Source organism: Haliotis rufescens, unplaced genomic scaffold, assembly GCF_023055435.1.
Source record: "Haliotis rufescens isolate VD_foot unplaced genomic scaffold, xgHalRufe1.0.p SCAF_9, whole genome shotgun sequence".
Lineage (NCBI taxonomy): Eukaryota > Metazoa > Mollusca > Gastropoda > Lepetellida > Haliotidae > Haliotis > Haliotis rufescens.
Genome location: NW_025964383.1, coordinates 43,521,863 through 43,540,711, shown reverse-complemented (window position 1 = coordinate 43,540,711; position 18,849 = coordinate 43,521,863). Strand labels below are relative to the sequence as shown.

Here is an 18,849-nt window from a genome sequence, read left to right as displayed (position 1 = left end):
CATGATATCAGCAGACCATATCAGGTGTCACATAAACACCCTAGGGAGTGCAGAGTCTATTGCACGACAGAAACGTCAGTAACGTGTGTATGATCCATCGACATTGACCACAGCTTCAACCCTACGCCTCATACTCATTACAAGTAGTTGAATGCTTCTCTGAGGCAAACGGATCCATTCTTCATGAAGTCCGGCTTCAAATCCAGCGAGATTTTGAACTGGGGGATCACGATGTCTGATTTCCCGGCCAAGAATGTCCCAGAGATGCTCAATCGGATTAAGATCCCGACTACAGGCCGGCCAAGGAAGAGTGGCAATAGCTTCTTGACGCAAATAAGCCAAAACTGCCGGAGATCTGTGTGGTCTAGCATTGCCGTCCATGTAAACAGGTCTTGTCTGAAGAGGATGGTTGTCAAAATGAGGGACTACCACTGGACGAAGAATGGCATCTTGGTATTGTTGGCCATTCAGGCTTCCACGAATTGTCACCAGCGGAAGTTTGCAGCCGAAGGAAACACAACCCCATATCATGACAGACCCCCCGCCACATGCTAAGGTCTTCTGGATGTTCCTTGGTGCAAAACGAGTGTTATGTTGCCTCCAAACACGTGTTTGACCATCAACAGTTCGTAGCAGCATTCGACACTCGTCTGACCAATGGATCCTTCTCCAGTTGGCCAAGTTCCATCGACTACGGGCACGACACCATATCAGACGATTCCGCATGTGCATCTCAGTCAGTTGAGGACGTTTTACTGGTCTTCTGGCGTTATAACCAGCCGCTCTGAGGCGATGCCTTACGGTCATCGTCGAGAGTCTCTGATGGGTAATCCACTGCAGTCTTAAATCTGTTGAAGTGGCAAACGGATTTCGTCTGACTATCCTGAAAAGACGTCTATCCTCTCTGTTAGAGGTCTTTCGTGGCCTACCAGACCTAAGCCTGTCATTGACATCATTGGTTTGACCATGTTTGACAATCAAACGAGTGATAACACTGTGATGACGACCCATTTGTCTTGCAATGGCCCTGCATGACATGCCAGCATTATTCATGCCTCTCACTTGCCATCTTTCAGCGTTCGTTAACTTTCTCCTCACTGTGGCTGATTTTCAACCTCTATTGGAAGGGGAATCTCACACAGGAGCAAAATGCAACCACGTGTCTGAAACTTGAATTTCACTTTTTATAGGGCAGGGGAACTGCAGCAACACGTAAAGCACGCTTTCCTTGTTGTATCTGGACAAATATAGGTTCATGAAACTATTGAAGCCTAATTCAGTCATACATCATCATATTTCGTATTTCTGATTCCCACACGTGAAATCAAGAGACTATGAATATGGTGGCGCTTAACTTTTGTGCATGTGTATATATGATGTCTTGAAATAGTTATCCCTTGTGATGGATAAATCTATAGTCAAACAGAACATGTGTGGAAGACAAAATAGAGAATCTGAAAAACTGATTAACTGTTAATGTTTAGTTTGGTTGTTGATATATTTGAGTGCTGTTGAAATAGAATCGTTTCCGCTGTAAAATGGAACAGTTATCTGGTAATCTGGATGAGATAGTCCTGGATCCAACGATGGTGGCACTGGCAAATCATCAGAAGTTGAAACTAGATCTGGGTCAACGTGCCTTCAATTACTTTTGTAACGAGAACCAGAGATTTGTTGGGAAGCCATGGTGAAAGAAAACAGATATGACAACCCTACTCCCCACCCACCATTGGAGTGTCAACATACACTATAGGGCTACAGGCGTGCTATACGCAAGCTATATCAACATAGGTAGCTAATAATGTCAAACAGAATAAAAGTCAGATTGGTTCTGCCTTTTAACAGTCATTTGAAGACAATTGGAACCTGGAGGTCAATAATGCCAGTTTGGCCAATGCGCCACTGCCTTCTGGCATAGGACTCTATGCAAGGTTGTCATGTACCTAATTTACTGTGTGATACACTTATATAATCAAAATTGAAATTAACCATGCACAGGGCACGGTATGACCAGCCGATTGATAGAACCGGGCCCATTCTACCACCCGTCTAGATGAAGTAAGGATCAAAGTGAAGTGTTGGGCAAAAGGAACACCTGTTCCTGGCTCCAGTGCCTTCAACCACCAGACTCCCTTCCTCCACCGACACAGGGGCGCAACCCATGGCAAACAAGTTGCCCAATTCGGTCGCCTCTTATGACCAGCAATGGGGTGCTGAGGACACATTCTATTCGACCCCGGGTCCCCACTGGGGAAATGAATTATAACGTCGCATTCAAGATTATTCCATTCATATAGCAACGTTTCTGCACGTGTGTGTGGCTGCTTGTACTAGCCTGGAATTATACTGGTTTTATTGTGCTCGCCCACTGAGATGCCGCAGTTTAACATGGTAGCCTCAATTAGTCACAATCGACTGACTCTGAGTCGAACCGTTCTTGTGTTCTTCCCTGTGTGGCGGGATCCAGGTAGGGAAACAGAGGTGCCATCTTTAAAAATCGTTTGGTATGACACGGCCAGGAGATTGAACAATTGAACAACTCTCAAGGCGAACACCCTGCCCACTACACCCCTTCTCTGCCCACTAAGCAATTTTCACGATACGTTTGTGTTTTCACTCACCATTCGCAAATAGCTTAATTTTACGGGACATGGCATTAAATCTGGTAAAATCAAGTTTCAAAGAGGAACCAGCTGGCACGGTGATTTGTACTGTACATTGTGAAGATAACCCATCTGTGTTCTGGAGTGTCTGGGGCGTTGAGTTGGCAACTAGCACTGATCCACTACCACAAACTGAGAAAAAAAACATTATTATCTGATTATTATCCTAAAAGTTAAATATATAACTTTATTTTCAGTTTAAGGTATTGAATAAAGTGACATGCGGTCTCCTAGGTTGTAGGACTTTGGCATTTGATTTTGATTTTAACGTGCTCCTTAATACACCATCTAATACAGTCAAGCCTAAAAGACAGGAATGTGACAGAGCATCCAGGTTTATTTTTTCTTAATTATCCTCGAGTCTGATATTCACACGTAAGTTTTCAGAATTTTTTATAATAACATAAAATATGTATGTCTACACCTTTTCACATTCCAGTTTCTCATAAATACCATTTAAGAAATAGACAATTTTAAAATGGTTTAGTTCTCATCCCAGTGACCTGATCGAAAAAGACCTAGAAAAACAACACACCAAAGTAGAAATAATAGCAGGCTACTTACTGTCGACCTGTGCTCCTGCATCCAACACTAGCACCCAGACTGAAACACACAGCTTTAGGAGGATCAGCATCTACGGGAACATAAACATTATAATGATAATGATGATGATAGTTGTTTATAATGATGATGATCACCATATGTTAACGTCTTTTGGTATGACGAGGTCAGGGACCATGGCGTGATTAACAAGGAGGCCTTTCATGATTGAATTTTATCGTGCACTATTGCACATATTTATTTATCTGAAGATCCTCTTGTGAAGCATGTCAAGACTGAAAACAAGTCGTTCAATATTTTTCCTTAACGACCCATTGATGTAGTACTGAATATCAATATTAATGTTTATTTTGTTGATGGTGCTGGACGGTACAGAAATAAGTGTCAACCAAGCTAAGTGCCATATCAAATCGACCCAGAATCAGTCACTTCCCACTAGAAAACGTCAATGTGTGATTTTGTATCAAAGTGGATGTTCAACTTGACACAAACAAAGTATCTTAGGCATGGTTCGATCCTCTTGTTACCGTCATCGCACGATCGCCTTTTTGGTTTTGACTCCGAGACAATCAATGGTACGACACAGAATATGTAGAGGGCGTCATGGAAAATGATAATACGCCAACATACAGAGTCAGACGTATCCAAGCGAACAAACCCGATAGGTCCTTTTGGATAAATCCAATGAAATCATTGTATGACTCATTTATCTGTTTCTTTTGAAACTAATGAGAATCGGGAGAAACAAGGCAAAGACAGTATGAGGACCGTACTCACGTATACAAAATGTCAAGCTAGCTTCCCAAGTTGTTATACTCGCCATTCATGACAAGAAAAATCCCGTTTCCTGGCGCTTAAAATAGTGTTTGTATTAATTAAAATGCACAAATTTCCAAATATTCCAAATCATTTTTTACATGTATGTCTAGTTTGGTGTCATTTACTTCAGTGTCCATACCGTCAACTATCCTTGGAGGATAATGGTGACGTAGACGACAAAAACGACAACGTCAACAACGATGTGCTGGATTGACTTTAAGAAAGCATATGATTCTGTCTGTTTGGGAATGTTTCGACATGTTGTAGAAATTTACGTCAGTGTCTTCATCGTCCACTATCCTGGAATGTGTATCTTGCCACATTTGTTAGCGGGTAGAGACACAAAACCAAATAAAGACATGTACATGTGTATGCATACAATTTGGAATAATACGGACAGTTTACAATCCTAGACACATTCAACAGTAAGCCATGTTAGATCATGTTTTCACTGCTGATTTATGTATGAGAATACAAGAAAGTACGTATTTGTCAGTCATTCAAATCTCGGGTTCAGCAAAAGTTTTCGTATCTATTTTTAGTATAAATTGTTAGGCGAGTGAGTGTGAGTTGTCAATTTCAGGTGCTTAAAATGCACTTTCATGAATCCTTGAGAAACGTTGTAATGTTAATAATACGAAAATCAGAAGAAAAGCAGTAAAGCATATATTTTGTGACCGGAAGTAGCATGTTCGAGGTAAAGCTTACGCTTTGTTTATCATCAAAAGCCTGACAGTGATGACATTTCTTCAAAACATGACAAAGTCCCTATCAGTCACAACATGAGAGATATTTACCACTAATGTGTGTACCGAACTCTCGAACCTATTCTCCGATCACGACCGCCTCACCATAAGAATACATATAGATTTGGACCTGTGAAGATCAGGGTTAGAACAGATCTTCAGCAACCAACGCTTACATTAAATGGTGACTATGGTTGTCGTTAGAGGCGACTAACGGGATCGTGCTGGTTGTCAGGCTTGCAGACTTGGTTGATTGGATGCATGTCATCTTATCTCAATTGTATGGATTGATGTTCGTGATGTCAATCACTGGATTGTCAGGTCCAGACTTGATTTTTTTTTTTTGCATGACCTCCGTAATATAGCTGGCATATTGCTGAGTGCGGCGTTAAACAACAAAACAGACAAACAAAGCATATAAATTCAACCGCTTATTTCAAATTCGAGATAAAAATACAAAGCGCCATATGGAACTCGGATTCGGTCCCAATCTGACTTTACATTAGAACTGTGTACCATGATATCGAAGTTTGAATTCGCCTCCGTGACAGCTTTAAGAAATCTTAATTAGAATTTTACTTAACTGTAAACAATTCTCCTCGATACAGGATGAGGAATCTTAATGGAGACAAAGAAAGTGATCATTTGTAACATTGTCAAACTTAGCTTCATCCACAGAAACCACGGACTTTTTTCGCAAAACTGAAATTCAACTCAATCAGCTGTTGCCAATCCTTCACTTGTTGTTGTCACATTGTTAATTGATTATTACCTGCGAAATACATTTCCTTTAGTGATACATCTATCTGTTTAAAGTTGATTTTGACACCCCCGGCCAAGTCGGACCCAACACAACCCAATCACTTCTGATAGAGACTATGTTGAGAATGTAGAGGGAAAAGGGCTTCACTTTGAGCACCTTTTTTTCTTTAAGTACCGCGATCTGGGACACTATAAAGCAGTAAAAAGGTAGATATAATACTAGTCTATAGATGTGAATCCATTTCATGATACATATGTGAGGTTTGATTTTATTTTCACAGCCCGGGCCAAGTCGGACCGAACACTTGCGTAACTGTTGAGAGTATAGGGAGAAGAGGTCTACTTTAACCAACGTGTCTGCTTAAATACGATGAACAGTGACATTATAAAGCGGATTTTACTTATATATAGTACTATCCCAAAAATATAAACGCTATGCCGACAGATGGAAATTGGTATCACGATAGATAGAAGTATTTGATACGTTTCAAATCTTATTTCGTTTAACGATTGCTCTTTTACATGTTACCTAGATCAGCGACGCTTACCAGCAGCTCCACTTTCTGGTTTTCAAGCGATTTACTCCGAATTACTTCATTATGGTGCACGTTTTTGGTTGGTGATTGTTCAATAATGTTATGTGTGTATGTTGCATAAAAAATATGTAGGTATGGTCGCCGATAATGATGTAATTAGCCAATAACACTTTGGCCCGTCTTGGGTCGGGCCAGCGGGTAATACTAAAAACGGATTGTAGAATAATAAAACGAAACGTGCATATTTAGGCAGATCTCAAATGACCACAAACGTATAGTTTTGCTCATTTAATTGAGTTTGAATCAAAATGCTTCTTCAACAATGTAATAAACTGGTAATTATGACTACATACCGTGAGTCCTCGTAGAAAAGTCAGTGTCGTGACTGTGTGTTTTCTTTGATGAGAATGTTTCTCACCAACATTAGCGTGTAGGGGTCCTGGGTAGGAAAGACAGTGTTTTGACTACGCTTTCACTACTCTTCTTTCACTAATTAACGTGTTGGGCACCCCTCTACTAATTCATGTTGAACCAACACAGGATGTTTTCGGGAAGTGGATATTCGCGAATGTCATAGGGCTTACACGACACGTGTTAATAACTGTCCTAGCACTTCTTAAGTTACTAAACATTCTTTATATATCTAAAGACTAGTATTATATCAACCTATCTACCACTTTATTGTCTCATATTGGGGTAGTTAAAGAAAACACAGTGCTCAAAGTGAAGCCCTTTTCACTCTACCTTTTCAACATAGCTTCTATCAGTAGTGTTTGCCTTGTGTTGGGTCCGACTTGGACCTGGCTGTCAAAATCAACTTTAAACACACAGATGTATCATCACATGTGTTTACATCTGAAGCTTAGTATTGTATCTACCTATATACAGCTTTATAATGTCACAGTACATCGTATCTAAAGTAAGTTGTGCAGGTTTACCTATCTAGGTTTTTCTGTATGCTTACACATCATCACGTCATACTGTGTATAATTATTTGTTCTTATTCTAATACTGCTCCCATGTTTGTCAGTGGCCAGTGATGGTCTGTTTTTTTATGGAAGAGTATTTTGCATAGCAATTTTGACGATAAGTAGTATAGGTAATGGTGATTCTGCCGCAACCCCACTGGAGCCAGATTTATATACCTATACTGCTACTACAGAGGGAATTTCTTTATGTCAAAATGCTGATGCGATTCAACGATCGTCATGAGTCGTATTAAAAGAAACATGAATATTAATTAATAATGAATAAAATTAACTATCGCCCACGAGGATATTGGAAAGGTATAGGAGCAATACAAAAATTAGCCACTGCGGCTAAGGTATCTAAAGATATGGCCAAGGATTGGTTAAAGAAACAAGCGATGTGGCAAATATACTTACCGGCACCGCGTTATATATCGAGGAAGAAGTTTGATATTTTTACAACGAATGAAGTTCATCATACATACACGAAAATTGGCCAAATTGGTGTCACATATACACTGACGGATCTTCAGACCCGATCTCCAACCACACAGGCTTCGGAGTCCATACCACACAACCAGTTATATCCAAACAATCTTACCGACTCCCTAACAACCAATCTATATTCACGGCCGAACGTATGGGCATGGCCTCAGCCCTGCATAACCAACAATCTAAAAACAACAATAAAATCCTAATTCTCACTGACTCCCTTAGTGGACTACAAGCCCTCCAAAACAAAAATACAAAAAAACGACCTAAATTAATAAACCAAATACTTAAAAGCTCCAATGACCCAACAACAGCAGGCAAACAAATAACCTTCTTGTTGATCCCCGCCCACGTAGGAATTTACGGCAACGAAAGCGCCAATAAAGCAGCTAAATTATCTCTCAAAATACCAGAAATAAGCCTAAACCTACCCATCTCAAAATCAGAAATTAAAAGTGTAAACAAACAAAAAATAACCAAAAAATGGCATAACCAATATCAAAACTCAAATAGCCAAATAAAAAAAGTGCTCAGAAAACCACTAGCCAAACCTAAAATCCTACAACCCTAAAAAAAAATTGACAGATTAATTACAAAACTCCAAACAGGGCACACTAACCTAAATAACCACCTAAAAAAACTTAAAAGACACACCATAGGCAACTGCCCCCACTGCAAACAACCCGAAAACACAGAACCACACTACAAACCACCCTCAATCTAAATTAGGTTCCTACTCTAGATGAAATACTAAACCCTCGAAAGAAACTAGAAAACTTCAAGGCCCTAGGCCGATTCCTAATCAAAACAGACCTAATTAAGCGCATTTTAAAACTAATTAATCTACCAATCCAAAATCCAATAAACATACAAACACCCACCTCACCCGGTTCCCTCAGTTCCCTCCTCCACCCACCTCGGCATTTATTCCAAATTTAAAAATTCCAAAAATTCAATATAAGCAACCCCTAAAAGACCCCCTCTTGGGTTGCACACACCACTTTCACCCTTTTCGGAATACACTAAATGGTCTGGCCAGGCCCGTGTGCGAAATACGCTACAGTCGGAAAGCGCACGTTAAATCTTCTATATCAGTCAGTCAGTCGCGAGATTATGGGATCAGTAACTAAACTGTTAACAAAGCACGATGTCATAATCAGGCAAGTAGCTAGGTTACCACTACAGCGAACTATTACGTAACCCATCACCCTGTACATATGCCTCATTAAAAAGTGATTTATCAAACTACCACATGCTGATTTTGTTATCTTTTAATCTTCACTAATCCATAATCATGCCACCCCAATTATCTTTTAATCTCCACTAATCCCTAAACATGGCACCCCAGTAGTATTAAACAGAACCAACCGCTAACAAATTAGTATATATTCCTATGTACATAAACCCATCAACGGTTTTTGATTTAGCATCTGTTAACAGAAGGGTTTACAATGTCAGTGTCATTCTCCAAACACATACGGTAATTATGTACTTACATCTAGGCCCATCATGTCCAGTCTCGCACAGTTTAACAGTGCACGCGGCTAATTTAATTACCTGGCACCTTTCACTTCCTCTCACCTGGTGGGTGTCACAAAGTTTAACTAAGTACAAAATTATAGAGTCGTATTCTATGCAACCACACCGCGTAAATCTAGCTAAATTGCATAAAACCGTATCTAAACAATCTATAAAAATCAATACTGGTCTATGTGATAATACCGTCCAGCCTACCACCAAACAACGCAATCTGCAGCAATCTGCAGCAATCTGCTTCCTCAAACGCACCTGCATGTATCCAGTCGCACACAGAATCCTATGCTATCTCGCAGTAGAGATGTATATCAACTGGGAGCTTTTTAGACACCTGTACTTCCGTCTTAACGAATTCAACATCGAAATATTGAAGCTGCATGTGGATTTTGAACTACTAGAACGCTTCTACATCAGGGATGTAGAAAAGAAGGAACGGTAAGTGCTAACACACCTTATTGCATCTTGCAATCTTATTAGCAAGAGTCCCGCCATTTGGCTTTTTTTCATTGCAGCCGAAGAACCACTACGGGAGATTTTCTGCTGAGCCTTCAGCTACCAGTACACAAAATGGCGTGTAATCACACACCCCTCAAATTAAGTCACAACACCCCACAGCGTGAGTGAGTGAGTAAGTGAGTGAGTGAGTGAGTGAGTTGGGTTTCAACGCCGCTTTTAACAGTATTCCAGTTATATCACGGCGTGTCAGCTTAATGTGGGAGGAAAGCCCGAAGTGATGCAGGTCTCAGACGTTTACCACTTCGGTGAAACCCACGAGCATGGGTATGGTGCTGACAAACCTAGAAACATAATCGGGGCGAACCGGGATTCGAACCCACAATCATAGGTTTCTGGCGTGCCCAAGGGACGCAACTCTGCACAGCGAATCGCGGCGCCTTAGACGACTGGGCCACCCGTGCCCAAAGACCAATAATTGTGAAATGTTAAAACAAGTTTACATTAGAAGTTAGCCTCTACTCCAATTTATCCTATACCCGACTCAATTTATTGTGATAACATGCTTTGAAGTAAAATATATGGAATTAAACACACATCGTCTCATACAAACACAAATAGTTGTTAAATGAAACAAGTTTACCTTAGTCCCCTACTCCAACTTACTCGCCGACTCTGATTGGCAGACACAGCTAACTTATTGTGAATGTATTATACGCTTTAAAGTACTCAATGTCAAGCTGAAACTGTATTTAAGAATCCTAACATGGTGCTATCAGATCACAATTTTTCCCATGGCCTTTCGATGTGTCATTTGAACAAGTTGAAAGGTTTTACAAGAGATATTTGTCAGTAGTAACTGATGCTATTTCTGCCCTTACATTACAATAAATAAATCAGCCAATATGGAACTATTTTATTGATATGTGGCAACATACTTCAGGCTGTACATTTGACAAATGGGTTAATATCTATGTCATATCTATACAGCTACAGACAGAAAATACTAGAACAGTTTACTACTACAAATCAAATACGGTATGGGTTTTACTGAAAGTGTCGCCATAACTGAAAATCTTCAAATACCTGTATTTGGCTATAAATTTGACTATTCCTGCCTCAGGTAAGGATGTATTTAAAATCTTTATTTAGTACAGTACAGGCCACAGGCCCTTTGTAAATGATAAAATATGTGTTCTTTCTTCTTTACTGTGATACAGATATTTAGCGATATTAATAATCAGCTTTGTGTTGGTTGTAGATAAAAGAATGTTAAACTTATGGACATTTGGGTGTAAATAACATGAAGGAATATAGATATGGCGTGGGTGAGTGTATGCAGGGCACACTAGCAGGAAATGGAACTCGTTTTCTATTAGGCCAACTTGACATAGTTTGCAAAATCTTTTTTCGCGAGGGATATTAAGTTTTCTACCAGTTTCTATTTCCAGCCAGTGTGAGCTGCAACTAAACCTTGACATACATGACCGGAATTTACTCACGGTTACACAATACAAATATTCTTCACACTTCAACGTTAATTTAAAATGAGAACAGATGGACATTTTGGAGCTATTACATAAACTTCTATGCCATATTTGTTGAAAATTATCTTTCAAACGTTGAAATAACATCGAAGTAAACACCTGTACGTTACCGGGTGATTGTGATAACCAAACATGACCGAATCCGAGAGAAAATAACGTTGTTCTAATATTAGTAACCCAATTCTTCTTTCCTTGACTATCGTATAGATACATCATTTCATAGCACTTTTTAGGTAAGCGGGTACACAGCATACACATTAAACGTAGCCAATATTTAAAAGCTCTCATCATTGCATTGATATGTAAAGAGAATCTGCCACATTCACCCAATACAGCGCTACTTGATGTACATTGTTTAACATTCAATAACCATTTACTCGCATATAAATGAACTTTCTCAACTTCTTCCATATTATGGAATGCCCCTATTTCTGACCCATACAGTAACATAGGTGATATCTTGGAGTCAAACAATCTGAAAAGAAATTTTGGAGAATAAGAATGTAAACAACTTTAAACATTTGTAAATATGTGTGTGTTTCATAATGTTTTACTAACAAGTTTCTAAAGATGTTATGAATTGTTTCAGGTACCTGGATTTCACAATCCGAGACCAGCTACATTTAAGAAGATCTTGCTCACACACTTCAGACAAGGGACTCGCCGGATGATGAACAATGCTCCCGATATCAACCAACAGATTCACCTCAGAAAGTGATGATTCTGAATGAATAATGCCACATCAGTGTTACTGTAGGTGGTTTCATTATGACACTAATGAAGTCTGAATGAATTTATGCCAAAGCACTGTGACTATGTCCAGGTTGTGTACACTGATGCAGACTATACAAATCTGAATGACTTTTGTGGTCTACTGCAGAAACATAATTGACTTTAGATATTCTTCTTCAATGAAATTCTTCTGAGATTTGACTAATTTGTTTATTTAGAAAATGGCATTGAAGCGTCTGTTCTGTAAGGCCTTGCAAACACCACTGGTTACTTTATGCTAGCTCCTCTTCTAGCTTGATCAAATTTCAATTTGTGATATGTACCAATGAAATGCCATATAATCAATAAATAAGATTTTTTCCAAAAACATTATTTGTTTTGCTTCATTAGCATAAAGAAATATAATACTGATCAGCCATAACATAGGTGCTGAACAAATATAAAATGTCCTAATGCCCTGAATGTTTTCCTACTATAAATACAGCTCACTTAATAAAAGTTGTAGTTCCACCTTAGTAGACAAATGACATTGATATTTTTTCTGTACTTTATTTAGGTGTTTTCTATGGATGCCATTAGTCTTATGCACCAAATTGGGACAATTGTATTCTGTTTCATATTCCCATGAAACTACACTGTCCCGATATAACAAGTACTGATACCATTCCAAACTAATCTTTTAATCTCACCAGGGCCACATGCCAAAGCACATAGCCAATGACTTTCCATTTTTTTCTGAGTGAGAATGCTGTTTTGCCACTTTGAGCAATATTGCAACAATACCATGGTGGGAGACACCAGCAATAAGCTTCACACATTTGTACCCATGTCGCGAAACAACTTGTGAACAATGCATGCCCACATACCTCAGTTTGAGGAGGATATTTACAGCTAAAATAACACAGAATATTACAAGAGCTATCGGTAATGCACAGGGTAACATTATTTACCAGAAACAAGACATGAAGAAAATTTGCATCCGGATACCTCCCGGAAACCTTCCAGATGCCTTCAGCAACCTTCAAATGGGTTGGTATTTTAAAGATAACTTTTGTATGAGTTTCACGCTTAAGTGAACAAAATGCACCCCCAAAATTTTGACATTTTTTGGAAGGTTTCCGGAAGGTATCCGGGCCGGATCCAAAATGGGAAGGTATCCGGAAGGTTTCCGGAAGACGGAAACCTACACTTTTTTGGCTGTGACCCATCTTACCACCCGTCTAGGCGAAGTAAGGGTCAAAGTGGTGTATTGGGCAAAGGAACACAATTCCTGGATCCAGTGCTCTCAACCACCAGACTCCCGTCCTCCGCCGACACAGGGACGCAACCCACGGCAAACGGGCTGCCCACTTTGGTTGCCTTTTACGACCAGCAATGGGTCGCTGTGGAAATATTCTGCCCCTGTAACGCGATCTGAGACACTATAAAGTGGTATGTAGGTAGATAAAATACTGAGCTATAGATGTGATCCATTCATGGTACATCTGTGAGGTTCATTTGAAAGCCCGGACCAAGTCGGAACGAACACTTCTGAGATAGATTTTCTTAAGAAAATACAGTAAAAGAGTTTGACTTTAACGGTGCAGTTTTCTTTAAATGCGATATACTATGGCATTATAAAGTGGTATATAGGTAGATATAACACCGATCTATAGATGTAAACACATTTGAAGATACATCTGTGTGTTTAAAGTTGATTTTGACAGCCCGGGCCAAGTCGGACCCAACATAAGCCAATAAGTTCTGATAGAGACTATGTTTAGAATGTAGAGGGAAAATAGTTTCACTTTGAGCTCCTTGTTTTCTTTAAATACCGCGATCTAAGACGCTATAAAGTGGTATTTATTTGTTTAGATATAATACTAATCTATAGGTGTGAATCCATTTCATGTTACATCTGTGAGGTTTAAGTTGATTTTGACAGCCTGGTCCGAGTCAGACCGAACACTTGTGAAACTGTTGAGAGTATGAGGAGCAGAGGTCTACTTCAACCAACGTGTCTGCTTTAAATACGATGAACAGTGACATTATAAAGTGGTATTTATTTAGATATAGTACGTTCCTATAAATATAAACGCTACGCCGACAGATGAAAATTTGTATCATGATAGCTAGAAGTATTTGGTACGTTTCAAATCTTATTTCGTTTAACGATTACCTAGACCAGCGACGCTTACACACAGCACTGGTTTTCAAGTGATTTACTCCGAAATACTTAATTATGGGGCCCGTTTTTGTTGGTGGTTGTTCAGTAATGTCATGTGTGTATGTTGCATCAATAATATGTAGGTATGATCGCTGACAATAATGTAATTAGCCAATAACACTTTGGCCCGTCTTGGCCCGGCCCGACCTGACTTTTAGGCGATGCCGACTTTTAGGCAATGCTGTCTTCGTTGAGTCAAGTGAAGGATACGAAAATAAAGTATGTTCAGATTCATAAAGAGGAAGAAGCGGTCTATTTGAAAACAGCATCATGACGTTATCAACGAAAAGGTGAATTATTACCTGATTACAAACATATAACCACATAGAAAGGGATACTTATTAACTACAGTAATTATCGTACATGACCATGCGACTGCATATGTGAGACGTGAGACGGGTAATGGCGGGTGACAGTCAGTTAACAAAAGTTGACATTTGTGATAAGAATAATGTGAACATAAGAGTCACGTCGTGAACATAAGAGTCACGTCGAAGTTGCCTACTAGTAAGAAGGATCAAAACCATTCACGAGTCGTACCGTTCGGATTTCGATCAAGCTCGAGATGTAACATTATCCCCTAATTCGACAAGGATGGAAACTGGACTTTTATAGTCAGTTAACGCCCATGCCAGGGAATATGGTCATCGCTTGACACTGGCCATGGTGTATTTTCCTATGGTTTCACATAAAGACAAAGAGACATCAGTTAAGATAAGACTTTATTATCCTAAGGGAAATTCATATTGCACAGTTGCTTTGCACAAAAAAATGAAAAAAAAGAAAATATGTTATAATGAAATATGATACTTACTTATATCTTGGCGGGTAAAAATGTGTAGAGAATTGAACACTATCACAGTGACGACAAGGAATGGTATTTTTAAGTATGTATCATCATCATTCTCAGGCCAACGTACAATTAATACAATGATAGTATCTCGAACACGAGTGCAATTATGTACAAATGTGAAGATAGTAGATTGATGGCATCTTAAATGTAATCTGCTAAATGTTTAAGAAAGCATATATCGCAGGACTGCAGCATTGTTATCAAAGTATACCTTGGGTTAACATAAGTATGGACATTGAAAAATGGGAAATATTTTGAACGAAGACTAAGAAAAAGTTATATTCTTGATATTTGAAACCCATGTTTTCTCCCGACGGCATATAGTTCAACTAACATATCATAACACCGTCTGGTATATCTGCCTCGAGACATACTGAGGAGTTTAAAACAGTATTTCACACATCTAGTGAAAATATCAATACCATAACGACCACATTCCCCTAACACTGCAACGTTTGCAGCCTTTCAACCAACTCCGAAACAAATTTAGAAAACTAAGCTAAAACACGTTTGAGAAACACCTGTTAATTAGGATCCAAGATCTCTGATCCATAAATATTCGGTTTAATCTGAAGGTCAAACAATACCTTTGGAGAAATATTTCACAGTTTATAATTTAGCTTCACTAGCTTTGGACACAATTGTCTGACCAGCTTTCGACCAACACAATCAATTTGGATAAATAATTCCTAAATAGTTATAATTATATAAGTCAATTATTGTTCACCCGAAAAAACATAGGAACATATGGTACAAGTCAAAATAGGGAATTGGACATCATTTTTGTCACTGATGCGTCAATATCGAAAATGTTCTCCACATGTCTGCAATAAAACGTTTTGAAAGCATTACTGATTACTTGAAAATTGTAACTGGGCATAACTGGTAAGAGTTGAAAGCGCTAGCCAATTAAAACAGTGTTAATCTTACTCCACTAATATAATCTTGATTATAATTATTCACTGTGTATGCGTGCATTCGTGTGTGCGCGCGCGTGTGTGTATGAGTGAGTGAGCTTGGTTTTATGCCGCTTTTAGCAATATTCCAGCAATATCACCATGGGGAACACCAGAAATGGGCTTCCGTGACGAGCGGTGTGTGTATGCGATACAATATTTGTCAAATAGTGTGGTAAATATTTTTTTGTATTCTATGGTTTACATTCTAGTTTTACTGTTTTAGTGGCTTCTCAAAACCTCAAACTCCTTTATGTACACTTCAGTGTATTTTACTGTACAATGGCTTCGTCTTCTATTTATTGACATATCCGTTTGAAGTCCCCAATGTATGGAAAATGAGGCCATAAACGTTGTAAATCAAGGCGTCGTAATCACTATTCTTGGTGTATTTTATGAATAGACTTTAGACACTTTTCATGTAAAATGAAAAAATAAAAACGTTTGAAGTCACGATTGTACAGCAAGAAAGACTTTAATAAACACTGTCTCCTTACGAAATGATTCCACTCATTATTATAGCGAAATGTCTAACGTTTGTGCGAGATTTCATGGCGCTTTAACAGGGAAAAGATTTTACTTTTGACGTCAAACCAACATAGAAACACAGTGACTTTGTATTCCCAGTTACTTTCAGCTTTTTAGTTTACTGTTAACTTTTGGACTTTTAACAGAGCCGTTACACATAGAGTACGGCGCTTTACATACTGCAGCAGTACCTGATTTCTTACAATATGAAGTTGAAAGTATACATAGTGGAAAGTGAATTGACAAATATACATCATATGATATACCCTACCTTGTTTTGGAACGTCAACCTGGCTTCGTGACGGCGGCTAAGCAGTCTATCCTGTTCATGAGATCCTGCATTATATATACGTTAAAATTAGGTTCGTCAACAGATGTGCATATAATCGAAACTTTTCATTTGTTTAGCGTGAATTTGAGTGACGTGCGAAGAAGATGGGAGCCAGTCGATTTTTGAGGGGGCGGTTCAATTCTGACTCGCAAACAACTGCCAGGGAATGCTACCACATCTATACTGCCCCAGTTGTGTGAAGGTGATGCAGGATTATGACTAAAAGGAACATCAGAAAGAAACAGAAACTACAGTTAGTATGATTTACGCTAACACGAATATATGTGACAGCCCTGACACCTCTGATACCCGGCCCCCGAACGAGACACTACATCTGATAAGATGAGCACGGGAGACTGTTACCCTTATTTAGCAGTTTTTAACATCCTTGTTTAGCTCGTCGGATACTATCCCAGTCGCCCCAGGCTGTTGAAAACTCTTCGAATGCTTTGTCACAAGAAAAATACGTACATCTGCTGTCTGTGTGGAGTAATCAGATCATCAAACTGTCCCTACTCGATAATACTATGTCAGTCATACTCTCTGTACTCTCTCTTTGACCACCTGACTCATGCAAAAGCGCCTATGAGCAGATCCAATCTTGAAATTGGCGTGATATAATTTTTTATCATATAATGGGAAGGTTTCTTGGCAAGATATAGCCAAACGGATAAAAACGATATCAGTTGGGGTCATATGCAGATAGAGATACAAATATCAAAGATCAAGTAGGGACAACTTTCAGTGTTTATATACAAACACGGCGTCGCCCTTGTCATTCGGCAATCGAGTCAGAATTAACCATCGGGAATCTGGATAAACTACAGAGATAATTGCTATCATTATCAAAAGAACAGTCTAATATACTTAAAATCAGTGTCTAGCTGTGACGTAGCTAAGGCATTTTATAAGTTTTGGCAACTTTGGAGATATAAATTTTGAAACAATTTTGCGAGGGCACTAGGCCTAGCCAAGCGGGACCAGTAGCCATATCTGTGCTTGTAGACCTCTGCGGCTTGAAACCTTTCCCACAAATTAAAATATACTGAGTCAAATTAAAAACTTCACATTTTTAAAAGTAATCCCAAGCACGAGAACCTGATGACACACAAGTTCAGTAGCGTTTATGGCCACCATGTGCGTTGACAACTGCCACACAACGCCTCCGCATGGACCTTGTGATGCTTGTGAACACATGATGGGGAAGACGACGCCATTGTTGCTGCAAAATGGTGCCAAGATCTTGCAAATTCTGTTGTTGGTTCTGGAGAGTGTGCAGACTTCTGCCAAGAGTAGCCCAGACGTGTTCGATGGGATTGAGGTCGGGAGACCTTGACGGCCAGTCCATGACGTTGACTCCCGCATTCTGAAGGAAATTCCTTGTCAAATTTCTGTGTGGGGTTTGGCATTGTCGTGTTGGAAGATCAAACCGGGTCCATGCGCTGCCATAAACTGCAAAGTTCTGGTGCCAGAACCTGGTCGCGGTAAGCAGCAGCTTTGAGGTTGCCATGGATGACAAGAAGCCTGGAACGTGCATTGCCACAGAAAGCACCCCACACCATGACACTTCCGCCTAGAAATCTGTCAACTTCCTGTACACAACATTGGGCGTATCGTTCATGACGGCGCCTCCACACCTTCGCCCTACCATCAGCAAGTCGAAGATTAAATCGGGATTCATCACTGAAGACGACTTGATTCCAAGACCATCGTAAGTGTCGCTGTGCCCACAATTGACGTTGACGTCTGTGTAATTGAGTCAGAATCGGCCCGCAGTATGGCCGTAGTACTTGAAGGTGAGCAGTTCTCAGACTGTTTCGAACAGTTTGCGCACTCAGTCTTACCCTAAACAGTTCATTTCTGGTTGATGTAGCCGTCAAAAATCGGTTACGGGGGTGACGTAAGACAATCTGACGATCCTCTGCATGTGACGTCACACGTGGTCGACCTGGCCGAGGGCGATCAGCACTGGTACCCATTTGCTGTAGACGCGTCTGTAAATCATAAACAGTCCGTCGACTACAACCCATCGTCCTTGCGACTTCAGCTACGGACGTTCCCGTCTGCAACATGCCGATTGCACGTTCACGTTGCACATTTGAAAGGTGTGGCATGAAAAATGGCCGTAAAGACTTCTGTTTTCTTGTGTTTTTCTTTTTT

At 39.6% G+C, this 18,849-nt stretch overlaps 1 protein-coding gene across 1 annotated transcript in view; it reads right to left on the bottom strand.

Annotated features, from left to right (window-relative positions):
* Positions 1-16,685, bottom strand: part of LOC124145109 — a 62,795-nt gene extending 46,110 nt beyond the window's left edge. The window contains exons 1-3 of the mRNA XM_048390679.1: positions 16,630-16,685; positions 3,228-3,297; positions 2,622-2,795 (exon numbers count right to left, since the gene is read on the bottom strand). Of these exons, the coding sequence (XP_048246636.1) occupies positions 2,622-2,795; positions 3,228-3,297 (244 nt within the window). The 5' untranslated portion in view covers positions 16,630-16,685. The remainder of the gene's footprint in view (positions 1-2,621; positions 2,796-3,227; positions 3,298-16,629) is intronic.
* Between the last annotated feature and the right edge of the window lie 2,164 nt (positions 16,686-18,849).